This window comes from Balaenoptera borealis (assembly GCF_965194805.1).
Source record: "Balaenoptera borealis genome assembly, chromosome: X".
In the NCBI taxonomy this organism is placed as follows: domain Eukaryota; kingdom Metazoa; phylum Chordata; class Mammalia; order Artiodactyla; family Balaenopteridae; genus Balaenoptera; species Balaenoptera borealis.
The window spans coordinates 15,954,968-15,975,613 of NC_138881.1; the positions used below are offsets into that span (position 1 = coordinate 15,954,968).

General features: G+C 39.2%; 1 protein-coding gene across 7 annotated transcripts in view; it reads left to right on the top strand.

The window, feature by feature from the left end:
• Nucleotides 1-20,646, top strand: part of PPEF1 (protein phosphatase with EF-hand domain 1) — a 148,235-nt gene that overhangs the window by 107,085 nt on the left and 20,504 nt on the right. For 6 of the 7 annotated variants that reach the window (XM_082375676.1, XM_082375680.1, XM_082375677.1 and 3 more), the window contains 6 exons: nt 667-833; nt 3,394-3,430; nt 4,403-4,552; nt 8,799-8,945; nt 16,921-17,106; nt 18,524-18,666. In XM_082375676.1, coding sequence (XP_082231802.1) covers nt 667-833; nt 3,394-3,430; nt 4,403-4,552; nt 8,799-8,945; nt 16,921-17,106; nt 18,524-18,666 — 830 coding nt within the window. The remainder of the gene's footprint in view (nt 1-666; nt 834-3,393; nt 3,431-4,402; nt 4,553-8,798; nt 8,946-16,920; nt 17,107-18,523; nt 18,667-20,646) is intronic. The other variant, XM_082375679.1, reaches the window with a different exon arrangement.

Consider the following 20,646-nt stretch of genomic DNA (forward strand, 5'->3'; position numbering starts at 1 on the left):
TTTTATTTAAATTTTTTTTGTTTGTTTTTTTAAATTAATTAATTTATTTTATTTATTTATCTTTGGCTGTGTTGGGTCTTTTTTCACTGCACGCGGGCTTTCTCTAGTTGCGGTGAGCGGGGGCTACTCTTCGTTGCGGTGCGCGGGCTTCTCATTGCCGTGGCTTCTCTTGTTGCAGAGCACAGGCTCTAGGTGTGTGGGCTTCAGTAGTTGTGCCACGCAGGCTCAGTAGTTGTGGCACACGGGCTTAGTTGCTCTGCGGCATGTGGGATCCTCCCGGACCAGTGATCGAACCCATGTCCCCTGCATTGGCAGGCGGATTCTTAACCGCTGCGCCATCAGGGAAGCCCGAGAATAACCATTTTTAATAGGACAAATATCAGGTTCTCTCAGAGAAAACTCATAGTAGGTGGTGGTGAGTAGAATGAGCAATCCCCATCCCCCTGGAGTCTTCCTGTCCCAAGCTAATCCTTCACTTCCAAGGTCCCTTGCAGGAGATGCCTGCCCTGGAAAGTGAAACTGGCTTGAGTGAGTGAGCAGATTTTTCCCAGTGGAAGAACTGACTCAGCCTCTTTTCTCCATATCCACATGGACATTAAGTACAAAGCGTTACTTTTAAAAGTACATTCTTTTAACTGCTTGTTTTTCTCCTTCTTCCTTCCACAGAATGGTCTCCCCTCAGTGAGCAACCCATATGTTTTTAATGGTGATTTTGTGGATCGAGGAAAAAATTCCATGGAGATCCTAATGATCCTGTTTGTGAGTTTTCTGGTCTACCCCAACGACCTGCACCTGAACAGAGGCAACCATGAAGATTTTATGATGAATAAGAGGTAACCTAGGCCTGTGGATTTCCTCTTTTGTTTCCTGTTCTGGAAAATGCTGCCATGTTTAGCTCCTAGCGGAGAGTTAGAGGTGAGTGTAGAGAAGCAGGGATGAGGAGAATCTCAAGGAAGAGCTCAATTCTTACAGCGATTTACCTCCCCCAGTCTTCTGCTGTGTGAGTGAGTATAAATTGCTCTAAAGTTCCCTTCCTATCTTTTCTTCCCGTTCTTCCTTCACCCTTCTATTATGTTCTTCTTCCCGTGCCCACCCTTCACAAGCCAAATTGTGTGCTGAGTAGATGTGTTAGGCCAGGTTTGGAGGTGTGGTAGGTTCTATGAGCAGGTTTAGATGGACTCATTCTCTTGCTACTCTTTTGGCTTGCATCACATGTTGTCTCAGAAACTAGTACTGTGTTTTTCACTGATGTGTATATTTTTTATGACACGGTGATTGCTTTTGGCATAGTTGTTCATAAACATATTTGAGAACAGCTGTAACATAGCATTTCAACTATCTGACTCACTGGAGTTTTGGGGAATAAAGATTGGTTAAATGGTTTACCAATTTTTGTTGAAAGGCACAGTAAGTGACAAATGTTCTCCTTTCTCTTCTTTCCTCATCCTCCTCCTCTTCCTCTTCCCCTTTCCCTTCCTCTTTTTCTTCCTCTCCTTCTCCTTTTGTTTTTCTTGTTTCTTGTTTTATGAAAAACAGAATCCAGTTTGCTCTAGGGAAGTAGAAGGCATGGCATGTTTCATGCTTTGGTCCTGGGCTTTTGGGTGCCTAGATCAAAGCTCAGCAGCTGATTAGTTTTGTCTTTGGGGCAGTTTTGGCACTTGGCCTGAATACAGTTTCAATTCTAATTCTCAAGTACAGAAGCAAATGATAAGATTATGAAGAAAAAAAAAATCCCAAAATCTCAAGGCTACTTTCAGAGACCCATTATATATAATATAGCTCAATAAGTTTATTTGGGCATGCCATTTATCCTTCCATTTATTTAGCTAGTCAATTGTATTTATCTAGTGCCTGCAATGGTTAGTAAAAGAGACATGGCCCCTGCCCTCCTGTAGTTTACATCTAGCAGGGAAGACACGAGTTGAGCAGGTTTTTCAAGCGTGATGAGTTTGTAAAGTGGGGGATCCAATCTGTCTGAGGGGTGATTGGAAGGTTCTCCCATAGAAGTATGGCATTAGCCTGAGACCTGGAGGATGAATTAGGCGATCAAGAGAGGACCATGGCAGGGGGGATGAGAAACTGTTCCACAGTGAGGAGACAACTTATGCAGAACTTGAGAAAGGACTTTTTAGACTTGAAAGAAGTTCAGGATGGGAGGAACATAGACTGAAGGACAGGATGGTACCTGATAGGGCTGGAGACGTAAGAAATGATTGCAAAGAAATTTGGGCTTTCTCCTGAGGACAAGAGAAAATCATTGAAGAGTATTATACAATTTGTGTTTTAAAATGCAGCAGGAAGATTAGTTTGGAGAGGGACAAGAATAGATATGGGGAGGCCAATTAGGAAGTAGTTGAAGAGATAGATGATGGAGTCTCACTTAGACTTGGGTGGTAAAGATGGAGACGCAAAGCAGTAGATATATTCAGGAGGAAGTTTAGGCAATGATTTAAGGCTTGGTAACGTGATATGGGGGACTTGAAAGGAGAGAGAATCAGGGATGACCTCCAGGTTCCTAGCTTGAATTTGCAAGATCACTGTTATTGGGAACATGATAAGTGGAGAAAGTTGGGATGAGGGAGAAGGATGAGTTCAGTTTGGGGTAAGCTGATTCGAGGTGCTGTTGAGTAGGCAGGACTGAGTTCATCTTGGAAAACATAACGTTACACTGTAGAAGCTTCACATGACATGATTTGCATGGAAACCTGGAGTGAGTATGCTGTGTTCTGACTTCACTGTGTTGGGTGTTAAAGGTATATATTATTATCCTGAGGCAAGGAAAGTAATTGAAAAAAAATTTTCATCATTAATTCTCCCTTAGTGACTGCTATTCAGGCATTAAAATTCCTGACACTTTCTATTAAAACCCTCAGTACCATTACATGAACTATATCAGAGAGTATAAAGAGCCAACTTGTTATCTTCTAGGCTTTTCTTTGTCTTTATTTAGTCTTTTTGCCCCCTGATCATTCATTTGCTATAAGATATAGGATGTCTGAGAAATTCTATCTAAATGAAAAGCATTCTCCCACACACTGTCCCCCAGTGGCCACAGCACGCGTCTCTGAATACTTACAGTACTTACACACCTGTGCATACCATGTATTTCTTAAGTTGTCTTGTAATTGTTTCATGAAAATTTATCTTCTTTTCCCAACCATACTCTAAGCTCCTTGAGGATAGGGACAATGTCATGGGCTGCTTTTGTTCTTTCCCATCGTGCCTAGCAAAGTCTTGGATAAGTAATAGTTCCAAATAAAGTCTAGTTTCTTGAATTCTTGATACTTGTGGTAGTGAGATGTCAAGGGCTCCCTTTTTTGCATGACTTGACTCATGTAAGTAGGAGTTCTCAACATTCAATGAAAGAGTTGAAATCCCATTGTTTTTTTTCAGGTATGGCTTCACAAAAGAAGTTTTGACTAAATATAAGGTAAGGCTCTTTTTTTTTTTGCATTTTCTTTGCTGTTTATACATAGAAGTTAAAAAAAAAAAAGCTTCAAGAAGGGTGATGGGAGAACTAGTCAGAATTCATGCCAATAAAATAAAAGCACAAAAGGAAGCCCTGGCCATAGTGAAGACCTGTTTTTCTTTCTAGACACAAGCTTTTTCATTGTGACTTCTGTGTAAGTTTTAGCATAGATACAAACATATTCCATTGTTTTAAAGGTACCTGGGATTTGTTTTACTCAGGTATGGTAAAACATGCAGACATGGAAATGACTGTCATGAAGGAAAAGGTTTTTACTCACAGTTCCTTAGAAACTGGAGGCATGGCACACCACACCGGGCGGCCACATGGGGAAGCACTCCGGGGGTCAGTCAGAGGCAGAGGGAATGCGGGCAAACATGGACAGGAGCCTTTATTGTGGTTTCCTTGACATGGACAAGAGCCTTTATTGTGGTTTCCTTGGGAAGAAATGGGTGAGGCATTGTAAACAGGTTTAGGATTGGCTAGTTTGAATAGTTTTAGCAGGCTCTGGGGCTTAGGGCTTGTCCAAGGTTGTCTGGTATCTGGCCCTGGGGTGACTGGAGCTGAGAATAGTGACCCTGGGTGTCAGAATTCCATAAAGGACTAGTTGGGAGGATAGGCTCTGGATAGGTTGGTTTGCATATGAAAGGTAGCCTCATTTACATACAAAAGGCAAGTCCTTTACTACCTCTAGGAATTAACTAGCCCTGGGAGGGGCAGTCTCTTCTCAAGGGTCAGCAAGGCACCAAAATGTCAAAGTATCAAAAATACAGACTAAAAAGACATGATTAAGGCATGCTTGTTGGTTAGTGACTCCATCCTGACCTTCTTTGGGTGGCATGAAAACTGTGGGTTTTTTTGTCCATATGTTGGGACTATTCAATAAACTTGAACCTATCAGAAAAACAAACTTATTCAAGCTCTTACTTACAGCTACATGGGAAAAAAATCTTACAAATCTTGGAAGACATCTATACCTGGCTCCCAATTGGTACAATCATTGACAATGAAATCCTGGTCGTACACGGAGGGATATCAGAGTCCACAGACTTGAATTTACTCCACCGTATAGAAAGAAACAAAGTAAGAAGCAGTGTTTGCATGAATGTTTTCTCAGAGATTTATAAAGGGATACGTACCTCCCTTCATTTATTATTTTGTATTGATTCGTGTTTTAGTGGTTGCTGTAACTCTGAAAAGATTAGTACAAATTTTAAGAAAATCTATGATTGCATGATAAGGAACTAAATGGATAACTTCTATATATGGAAAATGCATTGTTAAAAATTCATGGTGAAAGTGGAAAAATGAGGAAATATCGGCATTTCGTATAGTTTCTAAAAGTGAAAAATCCTGATTTTTGAAAAGTTAAAATTTCTACTTAATTAAAGTTGTGGTAAAATATACACAACATAAAATTTACCACTTTAACCATTTTGAAGTGTATAGTTCAGTGACATTAAGTACTTTCACATTGTCCTGCAACCATCACTACTGACATCACCATCCATTTCTAAAACTTTTCATCTTCCCAGACTGAAACTCTACCCATTAAACACTTGACTCCCCATTCTACCTTCCCCAGCCCTTGGCAACCACCATTCTACGTTCTGTCTCTATGAATTTGACTGCTCTAGGTGCCTCACAGAAATGGAATCATACAGCAATTTATTTCTGAATTGGTGGGATTTCCCTTATATATTCCAAATGGCTCAGGGTAATCTGGGGGGGAATATTTTAATATTTCAACTTAAGCAATCGTATTCAATACAGCAGAAGCAGAGCAGGAATATGTATTGACACTCTGAGGGTAGTGGGTGTGGGGGGCCTGTGAAGCTTCCAGCCGTAGTGAACAGCGTCTTTGGCTGGGCCTTGCAGAGTGACTGCAATCGTCTTCCGCCTGTACCAGAGCCCAGCCAACACTCGCAGACTAGGGGGTAGACAGGGTGCCAGGTGGGCATGAGGACCAGTGGCAACTCTGGAGCCAGGTGATCTTGTACGGTCCTAGTGAGAAACCTAAACCCTTACTCCTCAGGACTGATAATCGACTTCCAACCAATCTAAGCAAGTGGGGTCTAGAGCCAGAATTTAATTTGATATGGACAGAAATGTGATTCCTGTTCACCTTGAGTTTTTTTTGTCCTTGTTTTTAATATTTATTTATTTATTTCTGGCCGCGTCGGGTCTTAGTTGTGGCGTGCGGGCTCCGGAGTGCGTGGGCTCTGTAGTTGCAGCACGTGGGCTCTGTAGTTGTGGTGTGCGAGCTTAGTTGCCCCATGGCACGTGGGATCTTAGTTCCCCAACCAGGGATCGAACTGGCGGTGCCTGCATTGCAAGATGGATTCTTAACCACTGGACCACCAGGGAAGTCCCACGTTGAGTTTTTAGAGCCCTTATACCTTTATACACATATGAATGATAATATTGTTGCTAACTCCTTCTCATCCTTTTAATTTCAGCTTAAATATACACCCCTCCTCTGGAAAGCCATCCATGACCTCCACACTAGATCAGGTCCCCTTCTGTATGCTTTCAAGCCCCTTGTACATATCCTTCATAACAGTTACCAAAATTAAATAAGCAGTTGTGGTACTGTTTGTTTACCATCCTCCCCTGCTTCTCTAGTTCACTGATACAGCCCCAGCACCAAGATGTAGTTAAGTATTAATTAATGTTTGTTGAATATCTCCTAAGAGATTTAAGACCAAAGTAGGGCAAGTATAAGATAAAACTGGATAAAAATCTTTTTACAACCCCTTTCCTGATTCTGTGGTGATTTTACATACCCCAGTCCCCAGCCTCACCCAGTGATGACCATACTTCCTGGTTTACACCTGTTGTCTTGGTGTAGTTATTAATAGCACATCCCTTTACTCTCAAAAGTATCCCAGTTGCAGTAAATTTTAAGGCACCTAGTTTAAGGCACCTTCCTTATAATATCAGCAAATAAGCCAATAAGACGTTTCAGTCAACATGGGGTAGTCACTGTTAACATAATGAGTGGATATGATTCTAGCCAGGAGCAAGGGAACATGATGTTTTTGTCAGTCAGATATTGACCAGCACGTGGCAGGAATGCGACACTCCACCACCACTTGCCCTGTGACAACAGCGCTAATCAGCCATGGCAGCCAGTACCAATTGATCAGATTGAAAACTTTTCCTTTCCTGAGGTTAGCCTGAGAAGCCTGGCCTCTCTAGGGCTATTTGAGATATTAAGAGCATGTGTCTGGAATGCCCATAACTTTCTCTGTGGAGACCCTAAATTGAGAGCCACGTTAACCTAGGCAACACCATGGAGCTCTGATATCAGACAGATGTAGCTAGCATTACATCCATTACATCCTGCTTCTGCCACTTCCTGGCTGGGTGACTGGGCAAGCTGCCAACGATTTCTAAGCCTCAGTTTCCACATGTATACATTGAAGCTAAAAATACCTACTGTATTGAATTGTTGGGAGGATTAAATATAATTACCTAGATGAAGAAAATGGCATAGAGTAAGCTTTGAACATAACTCTCTTCTGCAACTCTCTCCTCTTTTTCCTGACACTTAAAACTAAGGTTTGAATTTCAGTCACCAAGACAGACCCTGGGGAGAAATTTTGGGGCCAGGAATTTTACCAGGATACCTCAAATTTCACCCCCTTTGGGGATCATTGTTCCACCTACTGAAAAGACTGGCTTTAAAGGTAGAAATTTGACTTGTGTATTTTTTGTCTACCCTGCCTAGAGTGAAGTTGAACTGGTAGCACGTGCTTGTTGTGTGAAATGTAATTGAACTGTAATGAAAGTAGTAGGTTCAAGCCTTTGGAACTCTACCAGATGAGATACAAAAACAGGTTTTCAAGTTCAGTTTTATAACCCCCACTTACCCATCTGTTAGGACCCTCCAAGTGTAGGGGTGACCATGCTTCCTGGTTGATACCTGCTGTTGCGGTATAATTGTTAATAGGAGAGGGGTAGGGTTGGGGGAACCTGATGACAACCTCCATTCTAGGTTCATTAAAGGTATTTTGTAAGGTAGGCAGGTTGGGGAGGAGGGTGAATACAGAGGGACAGAGAAGGAAGACTCTATAACACTAAGACTCTGGTTTAGTATTTTTCAAACTCCCTGGCAGGGGTTGTGGGAAGGGATGGCTAGTAGGACCCCCAGGAGAAAATGATGATGTGGTACCTTAGCAGGGGCTGGACAAAGTATCCTGATCCCAAGTGGCCTTGAAAACGGTGGAGCCACATGTACTTGAGAGACCATGTGGCTTTGCCCTGCCTGATGACCTTATCAGAAGTGACTTGTGTGGAGCCACGTCCAGAGTGTCCTCCCAGAATATTCTGCTCTGCCTAAGACCTGGCGACATTTGCTGGTGGGGAGACAGGGAGGGTAGGCTGTGAACTCACTAATAATAGCTGAAATTGAACTCCAACCATCTCAATGAGACAGGACCTCAGAATAAGGTTCAATTTTATTTTTGAAAAACAAAGGTAAGCTTTTACATACACCCTAGTTTATAGAAGAAACTTAAGTGCCTACCACAGAGAATTGTCCATCACTGAACTAAGGTCACCAATGTAATAGAAGTATTATTTCAAATTGTTTTGTATAAAGCTATGGTACTACAAAGAAACAAGTATAAAATTACAGTCTCAAGTTATGTAAGGGAATGTAGAAGGGATTATAGTAATTGATGTACTATCAGAGAGATATTTTATTTCCAAAGAAATACATTGCCTTTGTTACTAGGATTAGAGAATGTAATCAATTGCTGGCAGGTCAGACTGAGAACCCAGTGCATTTAAGTCGAAGGGCTTCCGAAGTTTTCAACTTATGTCCCCTCTGTGCACTTTCCTGGGCACAGATGTACTTTCTCTCATTTCTCCTGGAAAGCACAAACAAAAGGAAAAGCAACCATCCTCTTAAGAGGTGTTTCTGAACTCTAGGCCTGTTAGTTCTCTCTCTTAGCCCCATGTATAGATAAAGGCTCAGAGGGAGACTAGTTTTCCCTTAGCATCTTCTTTTTCCTGTCAGGACACCACAGAACATGTCTCTACTGACATCTGTGCCTCTGGGGTCTTTTAGAAACTCTAATGGGAAACTTTCCCTTAGAACAGTATCTCTTTCTGAAAAATGTACAAACAGAACTTAACAGCCCCACTTTTAGAGCTCAGTGGATCAATAAGATGAAGGAGGTAGGTGAGATGGAAAAGGGGACCATGTGTTTTCCATTGGGTCGAGGCACAACAATATAGACAGAATAGCAACTAGTGCTGAAGTTTCTACATGCAACACCCTGAGCATAGGGTTTGGCTAAAGCATAAGTTTGTTTTGTAGTTGAAATCTGTGCTGATGCCACCAATTCCAATAGATGGAGACCGTGCTACTGAGAAGAAAAATAAAGTGGGTACAACCATTACAGCTCGGGGAATCAGAACAAATGGATCCCTTTCTGAACAATTAACAAAGCATGAATGGGAACAGGTAAGTAATCAAACTGTTCACTAAAGTGGCAGTGAAGATGCAGCATAGATGATGTTGTTCTAATAATATATAAAAAGTGACTTACCTTTCTAAGCAGATCATATCCTTCTCTCTAAATTCATTACTATATTTTTAATAGCTTAATTGAAATATCATTCAAATACCATATTTAAATGGTATTTAAAGTATATAATTCATTGGGTTTGTTATATTCACGGTGTTGTACAACTATCCCCACAATCTAATTTTAGAACATTTTCATACCTGAAAAAGGTACTTCACATACCTATTACCAGTCACTTCCCATGCTCTCCCCACCCCCGACCACCATCCCTGCACACTTAGACCACCACTAATCTCCTTTTTAAAAAAAAAAAAAAATTATTTATTTATTTGGTCATACTGGGTCTTAGTTGCAGCAGGTGGGCTCCTTAGTTGTGGCACGTGGGCTCCTTAGTTGTGGCACATGGGCCCCTTAGTTGCAGCCGGCAGTCTTCTTAGGTGTGGCATGCGGACTCTTAGTTGTGACATGCATGTGGGATCTAGTCCCCTGACCAGGGACCAAACCCGGGCCCCCTGCACTGGGAGCGCGGAGTCCTATCCACTGCGCCACCAGGGAAGTCCCACCACTAATCTCCTTTTGGTCTTAATAGATTTCTCTATTCTGGACATATTATAGAAATGGACTCATACAGTATGTGATCTTTTGTCTCTGGCTCCTTTTACTCAGTCACAGTAAAAGAAGTGCTTTTGCTTTGTGCTTTTGGTGTTGTATCTAAGAAGCCATCGCCTAACCCCAAATCATAAAGATTTATTTCTATGTTTTCCTCTGAGAGTTTTATAGTTTTAGTTCTTATGTCTAGGTGTCTGATCCATTTTGAGTTAATTTTTATGTATGGTGTGAGGTAGGTGTGCAAATTGATTTTATTGCATGTGGATATCCAATTATCGCAGCACCATTTGTTAAAAAGACTTCCTCTCCTTGAATTTTCTTGACACCCTTACGAAAAATCAGTTGACCGTAAATATGAAAGTTTGTTTCTAGACTCTTAATTCTATTCCATGGTCTATATGTCTGTCCTTTTATCAGTACTACACAGTTTTGATTACTATAGCTTTGTAGAAAGTTTTGAAACTAGGAAGTGTGAGTTCTCCACCTTTATTCTTCTTTTTCAAGATTATTTTGATTATTCTGGGTCCCTTGAATTTCCATATGAACTTTAGAATCAGCTTGTCAATTTCTACCAAAAAAGAGCTGGGATTTTGGTAGGGATTGCCTTGAATCCGTGGATCGATTTAGTTACTATTGCAATCTTAACAATATTATATCTTTAATTTCATGAAGGTGGGATGTCTTTCCATTTGTTTAGATCTTTAATTTCAGCAGTGTTTTGTAATCACTGTACAGTGAGGCACTTGTTAAAGTTATTCCTAGTTTATTCCCAAATATTTTTGATGCTATTATAAATAGAATTGTTTTCTTAATTGCATTTTGGATTGTTCATTTCTGGTATATATTGACTTTTGTATACTGTAGACTTTTTGTATACTGTTCACAATACTCATGTTGTGAACCTTGATAAACTTGTTTGTTCATTCTAATGGTTTTTAGTGGATTCCTTGGGACTTTGTATAAACAAGAGCATGTTATCTGTGAATAAAGATAGTTTTGCTTCTTCCTTTCCAATCAGGCAGCCTTTTATTTCTTTTTCTTGCTTCATTGCCCTGTCTAGAACCTCTAGTACAGTGTTGAAAAATAGAAGTGGTGAGAGTAGACATCATTGTCTAATTCCTAATATTAGGGGGAAGCATTCAGTCTTTCCCATTAAGTATATTAGCTGTTTGTTTGTATATTAGCTGCCCTTCATCAGATTGAGGAATTCCTCTTCTGTGCCTACTTTCTTGAGTGTTTTTACCATGAAAGAGTGTTCGACTTTGTCAGTGCTTTTCGGTATCTATTAGGATGATCATGTATTGTTTGTCCTTTATTCTACTAATGTGGTGTATTACATTGGTTGATTTCCGATATTAAACCAACCTTACATTTCTGGGATAAATCCCACTTGGTCATGGTGTATAATCCATTTTGTATGTTTCTGGTTTCACTTTGATACTTTTCGAGGCTTTTTTCTTTGTAGGCAATTTAAAAATTACTAATTCAGTCTTCTTTCTTGCTATAGTTCTATTCAGATTTTCTACTTCTTCTTGAGTAGTTTGTATCTTGGTATCCTTGATAGCTTGTGTCTTCCTTGAAATTTGTCCATTTCATCTAATTTATCTAATTTGTTGGCCTAAAGTTGTTTGTAGTATATGCATATATGTGAAATATATATATATTAAAAAAATTTTTTTTTAATTTCTGCAAGGTTGGTAGTGATGTCTCCTCTTTCATTTCTGATTTTAGTAATTTGAGTCTCTTTTTTTCTTGGTGGGTCTTGCTAAGGTTTGTCAATTTTATTGGTCTTTTCAAAGAATCAACTTATGGTTTTATTGACTTTTCTCTATTGTTTTTTATTCTCTCCTTCACTTATTTCTGCTCTAATCTTTATTATTTCCTTCCTTCTGATTTAGATTTATTTTGCTCTTCTTTTTCTAGTTTCCTAAGGTGAGAGGTAGTGTCATTGATTTGAACTCTTTTTCCTTTGCTAATGAAGCTGTAAGTTTCCCTTAAGTACTGCTTTAGCTCCATCTTGTAAGTTTTGCTGTGTTGTGCTTTAGTTTTCAATCATCTCAAAGTATTTTCTAATTTCTCTTGTGATTTCTTCTTTAACCTATATGTTTTTTAGGAATATGTTGTTTAATTTCTGTATATTTGTGCATTTCCCATATTTCCTTCTCTTAATTATTTCTGCTTGAATTCAATTGTGGTTGGAGACCATACTTAGCATGATTTAAATCCTTTTAAAACTTATTGAGGCTTTTTTTTTTAATGCTCTAGCGTATGGTCTATCTTGGAAAATGCTCCATGTGCTCTTGAGAAGAAAATGTATTCTGATCTCATTCAGTGAAGTGTTATATATATATAGCTGTGTTTTAATATAATATTTATAATAATTGGTTTGAAATCCTTGTCTGCTAAGTCAACTTCTAATCCCCTCAAAGGCAATTTCAATTGTCTGCTTATTTTCCCCTGTATGTGTGTGTGGTTTGTTTTTTTTTTTGCATGTCTTGTAATTTTTTGTTGAAAACTGGATATTTTAGGTAATATAGTAACTCTAATTATTTCCATGCTCCTCTGGGGCTTGTTATTATTTGCTTTCTTGCTCATTTATTTGTTTAGTGGCTTCTCTGGACTAGTTTGGTGAAATCTATTCCTTCTCAGGGTGTAGCTTCTGATGTCATGCCTCACAGAGTGCTGCCTTGGGCATGCACACAGTTTCCCTACCAGGGATGGTTGTAGCTTTAGCTAGGCTTTCTTCAACTATCTCTTTCCCTGATTTCCCCTTTAAGCTTTGGCTCATCTGCCTCTTTTTGTATCAGACACAGCTATTAGCCTTCACTAATTGCTAGCTGATTGCGCTATTGTTTTTAATAATGCCCTGGGGCTCACAAATAGCTTCACAATCTGATCCCATTAAAGTTGGACTCCTTTGCAGGGGGAGGGTGTTGACAATCTTCAAGGCTTATTCTGGCCTTAAGAAGGTTCTTTCTCATCTATTCCTTTCCCTGATTCTATCAATTAAACTTCTAGCTGAACTACTCTTGCTACTAGTATTATGAAACCACTAGCCTTTTTCTAATTGCTTACCCCCAAGAAGCCTTCATTTCTTGATTCTGTACCCTTATACCTTGATTGCTGAAAATGTTGAACTAATGTGATTTCTTTTCTTTTTTTTTTTTTTCTTTTTTGGCTGTGCCACGCGGCATATGAGATCTTAGTTCCCTGATCAGGGATTGAACCCGCGCCCCCTACATTGGAAGCGTGGAGTCTTAACTACTGGACTGCCAGAGAAGTCCCTAAAATGTGATTTCTGATGTAAAATAATCTCTAATCAATGAGGAGAAAGAGAGGCGGGAGGATAGAGAGGGAGAGGAAGAGGTAATAAGAGAGAAATAGAATTCATCACTGGCTTGTGCATTCAAAGTATTTAAAAATCAAAGAAGTATGAGAGGCATCCTATAGCAAGTAGGAAAAGATGCCTCCTTAAATTTTGATATCCAAATTCCAAAGACCAAAGGTTATAGTGAATAAAAAGGATGATGTCAAAAAGATTGGAGTTGCACAAGAAGAAAATCAGGGAGTCTGGAAGCTTGGATGAGTTAGAATTGTAGAGAGATAGAGCCTTAAGAAGTGGGAGGGAGGAAACTGGTGGTCATTATGCTGTAATAGAACCTCCCCTCACCCCAACAATGTAGATGAGGCATCTTACAGACTCAGTGTACATGACTGGAGCTGGCGCAGGGTAAAATTGACCAGAATCTCATTCCCGATATTTTAATAATTTCAGTTGTACCTTTAATTCTCTTTCCTCATATCCTGGTACATCATGGACATGCACACTTTAGTTACCTAGAGTTGAAATTTCCAGATAAAAACAGATTTCACAATTACTTTATTTCTTAATATCTGTGAGCTGTGTTGCAGTAAAGATCGTAGGCTATTTGTTCCATACTCATGGAAGTGCATGATTCTTGGCAGAGCGCTGTAATTCAAATTTTATCTTATATTCCCTGAGATGTGGGGGATGTATGTATTCATAGCTGAGTCATCGTATAGAGACAAGCGTGACCTCTTCCTTCAGGACAGACTTGAAACAACAAAGAGGCCAGAAAGGTTTAAAAAATAATTTTAATTATTTATGTCCTGAGTGACTCCCTTCTCTTAATCCACTTAACAAGTAAAATTTATTGAGTACCTGCTATGTGTCAGGCACTGTTCTAAGCTTTTGAGAAAGTGACCTAAGATCTATTCCCTCATGGAGTTTATGTTTTAGGGGGAGGAGCTAAGTAATATGTATATATGAAGTTATATTATTTATATAATATTACATATATAATTATATAACAATAACAAGTAACTATGTTAAGTGAGAAGTTCTATGGAAAAAATTAAAACTAGAGCAAGGTTAGGGGAAACAGAGAACTGGAGGTAGGGGACAGAGTTGCAATTTTAAATAGGGTAGTCAGCTTCATTGAGAAGGCTCCCAAGAGTGAAATGGCTTTTTTGTCGTCACTTGGCTAGTCACTGAATGATAGAGCAGGATTTGATCCCAGGTCTGACTTTAATGCCCATGCTCTTTTTCTGAAGGGAAAGATGACTTAAGAGTGATAGGAGATCTCAAGAAAGTAATGAACTACTCTAGTCTCCCCTCATCCAATGAGGCGATGGGTAGGCAAGGAGTAGGCATCTAAAGCCATCTGGGTACCCGGCTGGAAGGTTTGGGCTGAGCACAGCTTTTAAGACGACATGTTCAAAAGCTGGAAGGAGGACACATAACTAAGGGAAAATACAAAAGTGAATCTACAGTATTAGTGTCTTAGAAGAGAAGCGTTTAGATACATCTTTCAGAGCTATTATCTCTCCCCAGAAGCATACTTTTGAAAACTGGATTACTTAAAACTGTAGGCAAGCATGGGACACTTGCAGGATTTATTTCGGATTTAGGAGGTGTAAAGGCTGAGACACAAACAGATTTTTGTTGACCAGGTCATACAAAAGTTGTCATTCAATAAAAACCTTTCCAATCTTTGGTTTGAAAATTTTCAGGAAGGAATGTTGTAAATACTTATTCTTTCATGCACTCCCAAAGGCCCTTGCATTTCAGTGGAGAGGATGTTGTTGAGAGGAAAGAGATTGTCTCTGCTGAGGAATTTGTTTCACCAACAAAGTGACTTTTATAGCATTTTTTGTTTGTGAGCCTCAGAATTAAATCTATATTGTGGTCACAGTCTCTATAAAGTTTATGAATGAATGAATTCTGGACAGAGAAAAGAAATGCAGAACTCATTGAATGGATGGTTCTGAAGAAGCTCACTTCTATAAAATTGATACCCCTTATGACCTTGAACCAAAGAAAAATGAATGTTAGCTATATCTTCCTCATTTCATTGAGGAGTCAGCTAAGGCCCGAATAGGTTCCATGTTGACATAGGTGACACTTGAAGAGCTAACTCCATGGCCAGTGCTTATTCTAGTTTAACAGGGTCCCATCATATGTACATTTAATTTATGTAAATTTCAAGTATATACATATGGCAAAAAGGAGAAAAAAGTGTAAAATTTTAGTTTCATATAATTTATCATATGTTCTACATTATCACATACATAAAATATTCACACATCCATATGTCTGTATAGGGTTTTATATACAAAATCATGTATACTGTGCTTTAAGAGTAATTTAGAAGGTTTTCCTGGGGTAATTTTGGCTGTAAATGACTTGCATCTCATGTAGGAATTTAAAAGTTAATCCCCTCCTTATAAAACACGCTTCCTTGTGTTCCATGTTTTCTCCTTCATTATACTAAAGGTCAGATCATGTCTCCCAGACATGAATTCATGGTGTAAGATTCAGATATGGCTCAGTTTCAAATGCAAGTGTTATTTTCATCATAATCACCAGCAAAGTAAATGGGTTCTATTATATTTATTTGTAGGGTAGGGTTGTGCCAGTGTTGGAATTCAGTGGGGGAGAAAGGAGAATCCTGATCTGAATCTTCTTAGGTGGTTTTAATTCTCACTTCAGTCAATCATCAAAAAATCAATCATCTGCAAGTGTCCGGAATGTGCCTGGTGCACAGTTTCTCCAGTTCTGATGAGGTGCTTAGCATTCCAGAGAAGTTCTCCTACCAGTTCTGTTCTCTCCACCTCACTGTCTTTCCCCTCACTTATTTCTAGCTCCCCTTCAATACCAGACCTATAAATGGGTGTACAGTCAGGTTTAGTGGGACAACCATTTCTGGTCTTTTTAAGATCTGATTTGGACCCACTAGAATAACTGAACAACTTAAAATACATGCTTCTTCATGCCCTTCAAAGAAACATGTGGAAAATACAGTCTATTAGACTATGAAAAATTAGAAAATAAAGTCTGTTAGAACTTTGAGATACTTCACAAGTCATCTGGCCCAAACCTCTGATTTTAAAGAAAGTAAGACCCAAAGACTTTTCTCAAGGTTGCATAGCTTTAGCTACAAAGCTAGTTTTTCACACTACTGCTGAAGCTCCCATAGGAGATGTTTGAATAAAGAAACATTATATGTAGATCGGAGCTACAAACAGGGAGCCCCCAATTTTTTATGAAAAAATTCTTAGAAACTTGGGTCTTCAGTCCTGAGCATCATGCAGCCTGCACTTGCCTCTTTCATCCCCACAAGGAAATGTTATGCTAATAACATACTTGTGGAAAACCAGTCAATGGCTAAATGTACTGCTGAAGCTGAGAATGTGCTTATCAAGGGGGGCAAAAAGTGAAGGAGATGCTTTACAAGATATTCTTGGATGAACAGTTGCCTATATTTGTGATGGGGAAAAGGCTTTATCATGCTATGTACTCAACAGGAAAAAAACCAGGGCCAAAACCATAGCTGGGAGACTTACCTTATCTCTTTGAACATATTAAAAACACCAAGTGCCTGTATGTTCACTGTGGGGAGCTACTTTCTCCTTTGAACATGGCAGTGAAGTTCTTTTTAAGAGAAAAGACCCTGTAGGTTAAGCAATTGTGAAGCAATTGCGATGGAATTTAAAAAAAAAAGAAAAAGAAAAAGCCCAAAGGCTGATCCTTCATGGTTACTAAGTATTGCTACATTGGTTATTGGGGATGGGTAGAAAGGGCTTGTGGTGGCTGTGGGCATTCAAATTATTCTGGAAAAGATTCATGGAGGAGATGAGTGTGAAACAGTTTTGAAGGAGGAATGAAAAATAGTGAGACTTTGGGATAACTTGGGATAATATTTCTGGAAAAGAAGTTGGAATCTAGAAAGATAAACTCTCACTTCGAAGTGGCAGCCTAATCTGATTTGTTGTTCCAAGGTTATCGACATTCTGTGGAGTGATCCCAGAGGCAAAAGAGGCTGTTACCCAAATACAAGTCGAGGAGGGGGCTGCTATTTTGGACCAGACATTACCTCCAGGATTCTTAATAAATACCAGTTGAAGATGCTCATTAGGTCTCATGAATGTAAGCCCGAAGGGTATGAAATTTGCCATGATGGGAAGGTAAGCTAACAGTGTTGGTGACATCATCACAGACATCCTTCCCCCAAGCCTAGTCTTTCTTCACAGGATGTGTCTGACCTCAAAGCCCATGGGAAAATGTCTTCCCTAGGCCCAAAACAGAACTCCATGCTTTGGTAGACAGAAACAGGAGACTGTTGGGTTCACAGAGGTTGTTTCAAGGGGCCTCACTGTCCCTCACCCTAAGAGATATTTGGTTTATTTCTCCGATCTTCCCTAATCCCAGAGATAGAAACTCTGACACATGGCACTAAGTACACACACAGAAAGGCTTTGTTCTGTGCTAATCACAAGGCAAATCTCCAGTAGTGGGGTTAAGAATGTACTTATCCTCACTGAGCACAGAAAGGCAGCAGTGAATCCAGTTTGCTCTCTTTCACCTTTTGCACTTTCCCTGTGCAGAGCAGAACCACAAAACATACTTCTCTTCTATTCACTGAGTAGGTGAGCTCTAGCAAGTCCCTGGCTGTGGGCAGTTTCGCTGCGGCCACTAAAATGGAATGCGTTGTGCTTCTCGGTGGTGTCTGATAGGCTAGAGAGGCGAGGCCTGAGGAGCTGGTTTCTGGTCCCAGGTTGTCCTGGGCTGCCCCCTTTTCTCGTAGTGAACAGCAATAATTAAAAAGGAATACCAAATTGCATGGCCTTTCCTTCTAGCTCAACACTTTCACTTTTCCCAACTCTTTTAGTTCATTGGAGGCTCATACTGACATTGCGAGATGGTAAGGCAAGTATTATTTAGGGTTTATTTGTAATAAGAAAACGGGGAGAAAATAGCAGTGGTTTGTCTGAAGTGACCTGCTCATTAGGGCAGGACTGGGCCTAAACCAGCTTTCCTGTCACTGACAAGTATTACCCTCCCAAGGCTCCCCATCCTCCGCCACGCCCCCAAGGCTGGTTCCTTCCCGACAGAGTGGTCATGGTCCCTTATCTAGCCACTATTTCTCTGACCTTAGAGCACTGGTTTTGTGGGGCGCCCTGAACCCTCTAAATCAGTCAGCTATAGACAAAAGAAAAGGACTGTGATACTAGACAAGTTTTATTTTGAATGGTCAAATATCACAAGGAAAGAAAATAAAGGCTTTTACCCCCTTGGAAAATTAGAATTTACAAAACTGAGCATTAAGGAGGATTGTAAGATACAGAACTGAAACTGTACACAAGATTGCAAGGCCATGCACTGTGGGGATGAGTGGCTAGAAGTTAGTGCTCCTGGAGACAGTGATTTAAAAGCCTTGTTTCTCTTCAATGGAATCACAGGAAATCCCATCAGACTTGGATGATTTGTATGGATTTTGAACTTTGATTTTTGCTTTTTAAGAATTGAGCTGTTTCTGACTTTATTGAAGGACCTTTTGAGAACTAACTCTATGTGAACCTGACACTCTTTCTCTTTAACCAGGTTATTACTGTATTTTCTGCATCTAATTATTATGAAGAAGGTAGCAATCGAGGAGCTTACATCAGAGTGAGTTCTGGTACGCCCCCCCGATTTTTCCAGTACCAAATGACTAGGGCAACGTGCTTGAGGCCTCTTTACCAAAGGTGTGTATACTCTAAGGAGATTTTTGAGCTCTGGTACTAGTGACCAAGTAGAACCAGTCCAGAGTGACTAAGAGCAGCCATGGGAGTGAAGAAAATGGCTTACTCGTTACTCATTGGTATAAACAAAATGGAAATAATTCCAGAAGCCAAGTGGTGAATGCGCTCATATTTGAAACCAAGAGCAGCAATTTTCAGTGTATACATCTCTTTAGATGGATAAAGCAATCAGCATCCACAAACAGTCCCTAATTGAATATAAGGAAAAGAAAGTCTCTGCACCCACCCAGTCCTGTAACCTCCAGCCTTCTCTGCCCCAGACAGCCCAGTCTGCTCTTGCCTCTTTGTCTCTTCTCTACCCAGAAGTGTATATGACTGAGTTGAGTATGTGTCTCTGTGTGATGGCATTCATAGCTTATCTCCCTTTCCTCCCTTTGACATTATCTTTTTAATATTTTGTATATTATAGAATGAATATGTTTATTGTTAACAAGTGAGACAAAACAAAGATGTATAAAGAAAATGTTAATGATCTTCTCTCCCAGTACTTCTCAGCAATTCTTTTCCCCAGAGGCAACTGAAATTAATAGCCTAGAGAGGATCCTTCCGCCCTCTTCTCCTTGCTCCTACAAAAATAGACAAGCAATTACTCATTCATTGAATTAAAAAAATGTTGAGCACCTACTATGTGTCAGACACTGTTCTAGGCACAGATGATATTGAAATAAACAAAATAGGCAAAAGTCTTTTCCCTCATCAAAGCATATCCCTGTGGGAGGAGAAAGGCAGTAAACAACATACATACATTTTTTTTTTTAAAACAAAGATAGAATCACACTGCACAGTCTATTCTGCAACTGACTCTTTCCCTAAAGATTATATCGTGAACATTACTCCAAGTTCATACATATAGACCTAACTCATTCTTTTTGGTAGATGTATAATATTCTGTAGTATGTGTATACCGTAACAATTATGGATAGCTAAATCGTATTCAACTGATGGCCATCCAGATTGGTTCTAGGGTTTTGTACTTAAAAGCAATACTATAACAAACATTCCTCTGTGTGTGTGTGTGTGTGTGTGTGTGTGTCTGTCTGTCTGTACATATATATATATATACACATATCCATAAGTTTTTAGTGCTTTTTTTTTACATAAGATTTCAAAATATATGATTTATAATGTTTAAAATTTTGCTAGATACTCCAAAAGAGTTATAACAATTAACAATCTGGAAAACAACATATTAATTTCTCCACATCCTCATTAGTCTCATAAGTTATTACCCTTCTTAATTTTTGCCAAGCTGATGGATAAAAATGATAAATCTCATTGTTTTAATTAGCATTTTTTAGACAGCTGAGTTTACCCATCTTATATTTTTGAACATTGCATTTTCTTTTCTTTGACTTTCCTGTTTATAATATTCCCCTATTTTATATTGGGCTGTTTGTCATTTTCTGATAAATTTTTAGGAATTCTTTGCATAGGAGGGATAGAGGATTTTTATGGGCATGATGCATATATTTTGTTGGTGTCTTGATTTTGCTTTATTCTATGAAATCACATTTTATAATTTCATTATAACTTTTGGATTTTCCCCTACAGTAGAAAAATGTCTCCACATAAATTTTATACACACACACACACACATATATATATATATTACATATATATATGTAATTTATTTTAACAGCTTTGTTGAAAGTTTACCAAGTTAAAGTATACAATTCAATGATATTTGGTATATTTACAGAGTTGTGTAACATCACCATAAACTAATTTTTGAACATTTGTTCCATCCTAAAAAGAAAACTTATATCCATTAGTAGTCACTCATCATTATCACCTCCCCATCCCTGGCCACCACCCCCCCATCACAACTCTAGTTAACCACTAATCTACTTTCTGTCCCTATAGATTTGCCTATTCTGGACATGTCATGTAAATAGGATTACACAATATGTGGTCTTTTGTGAC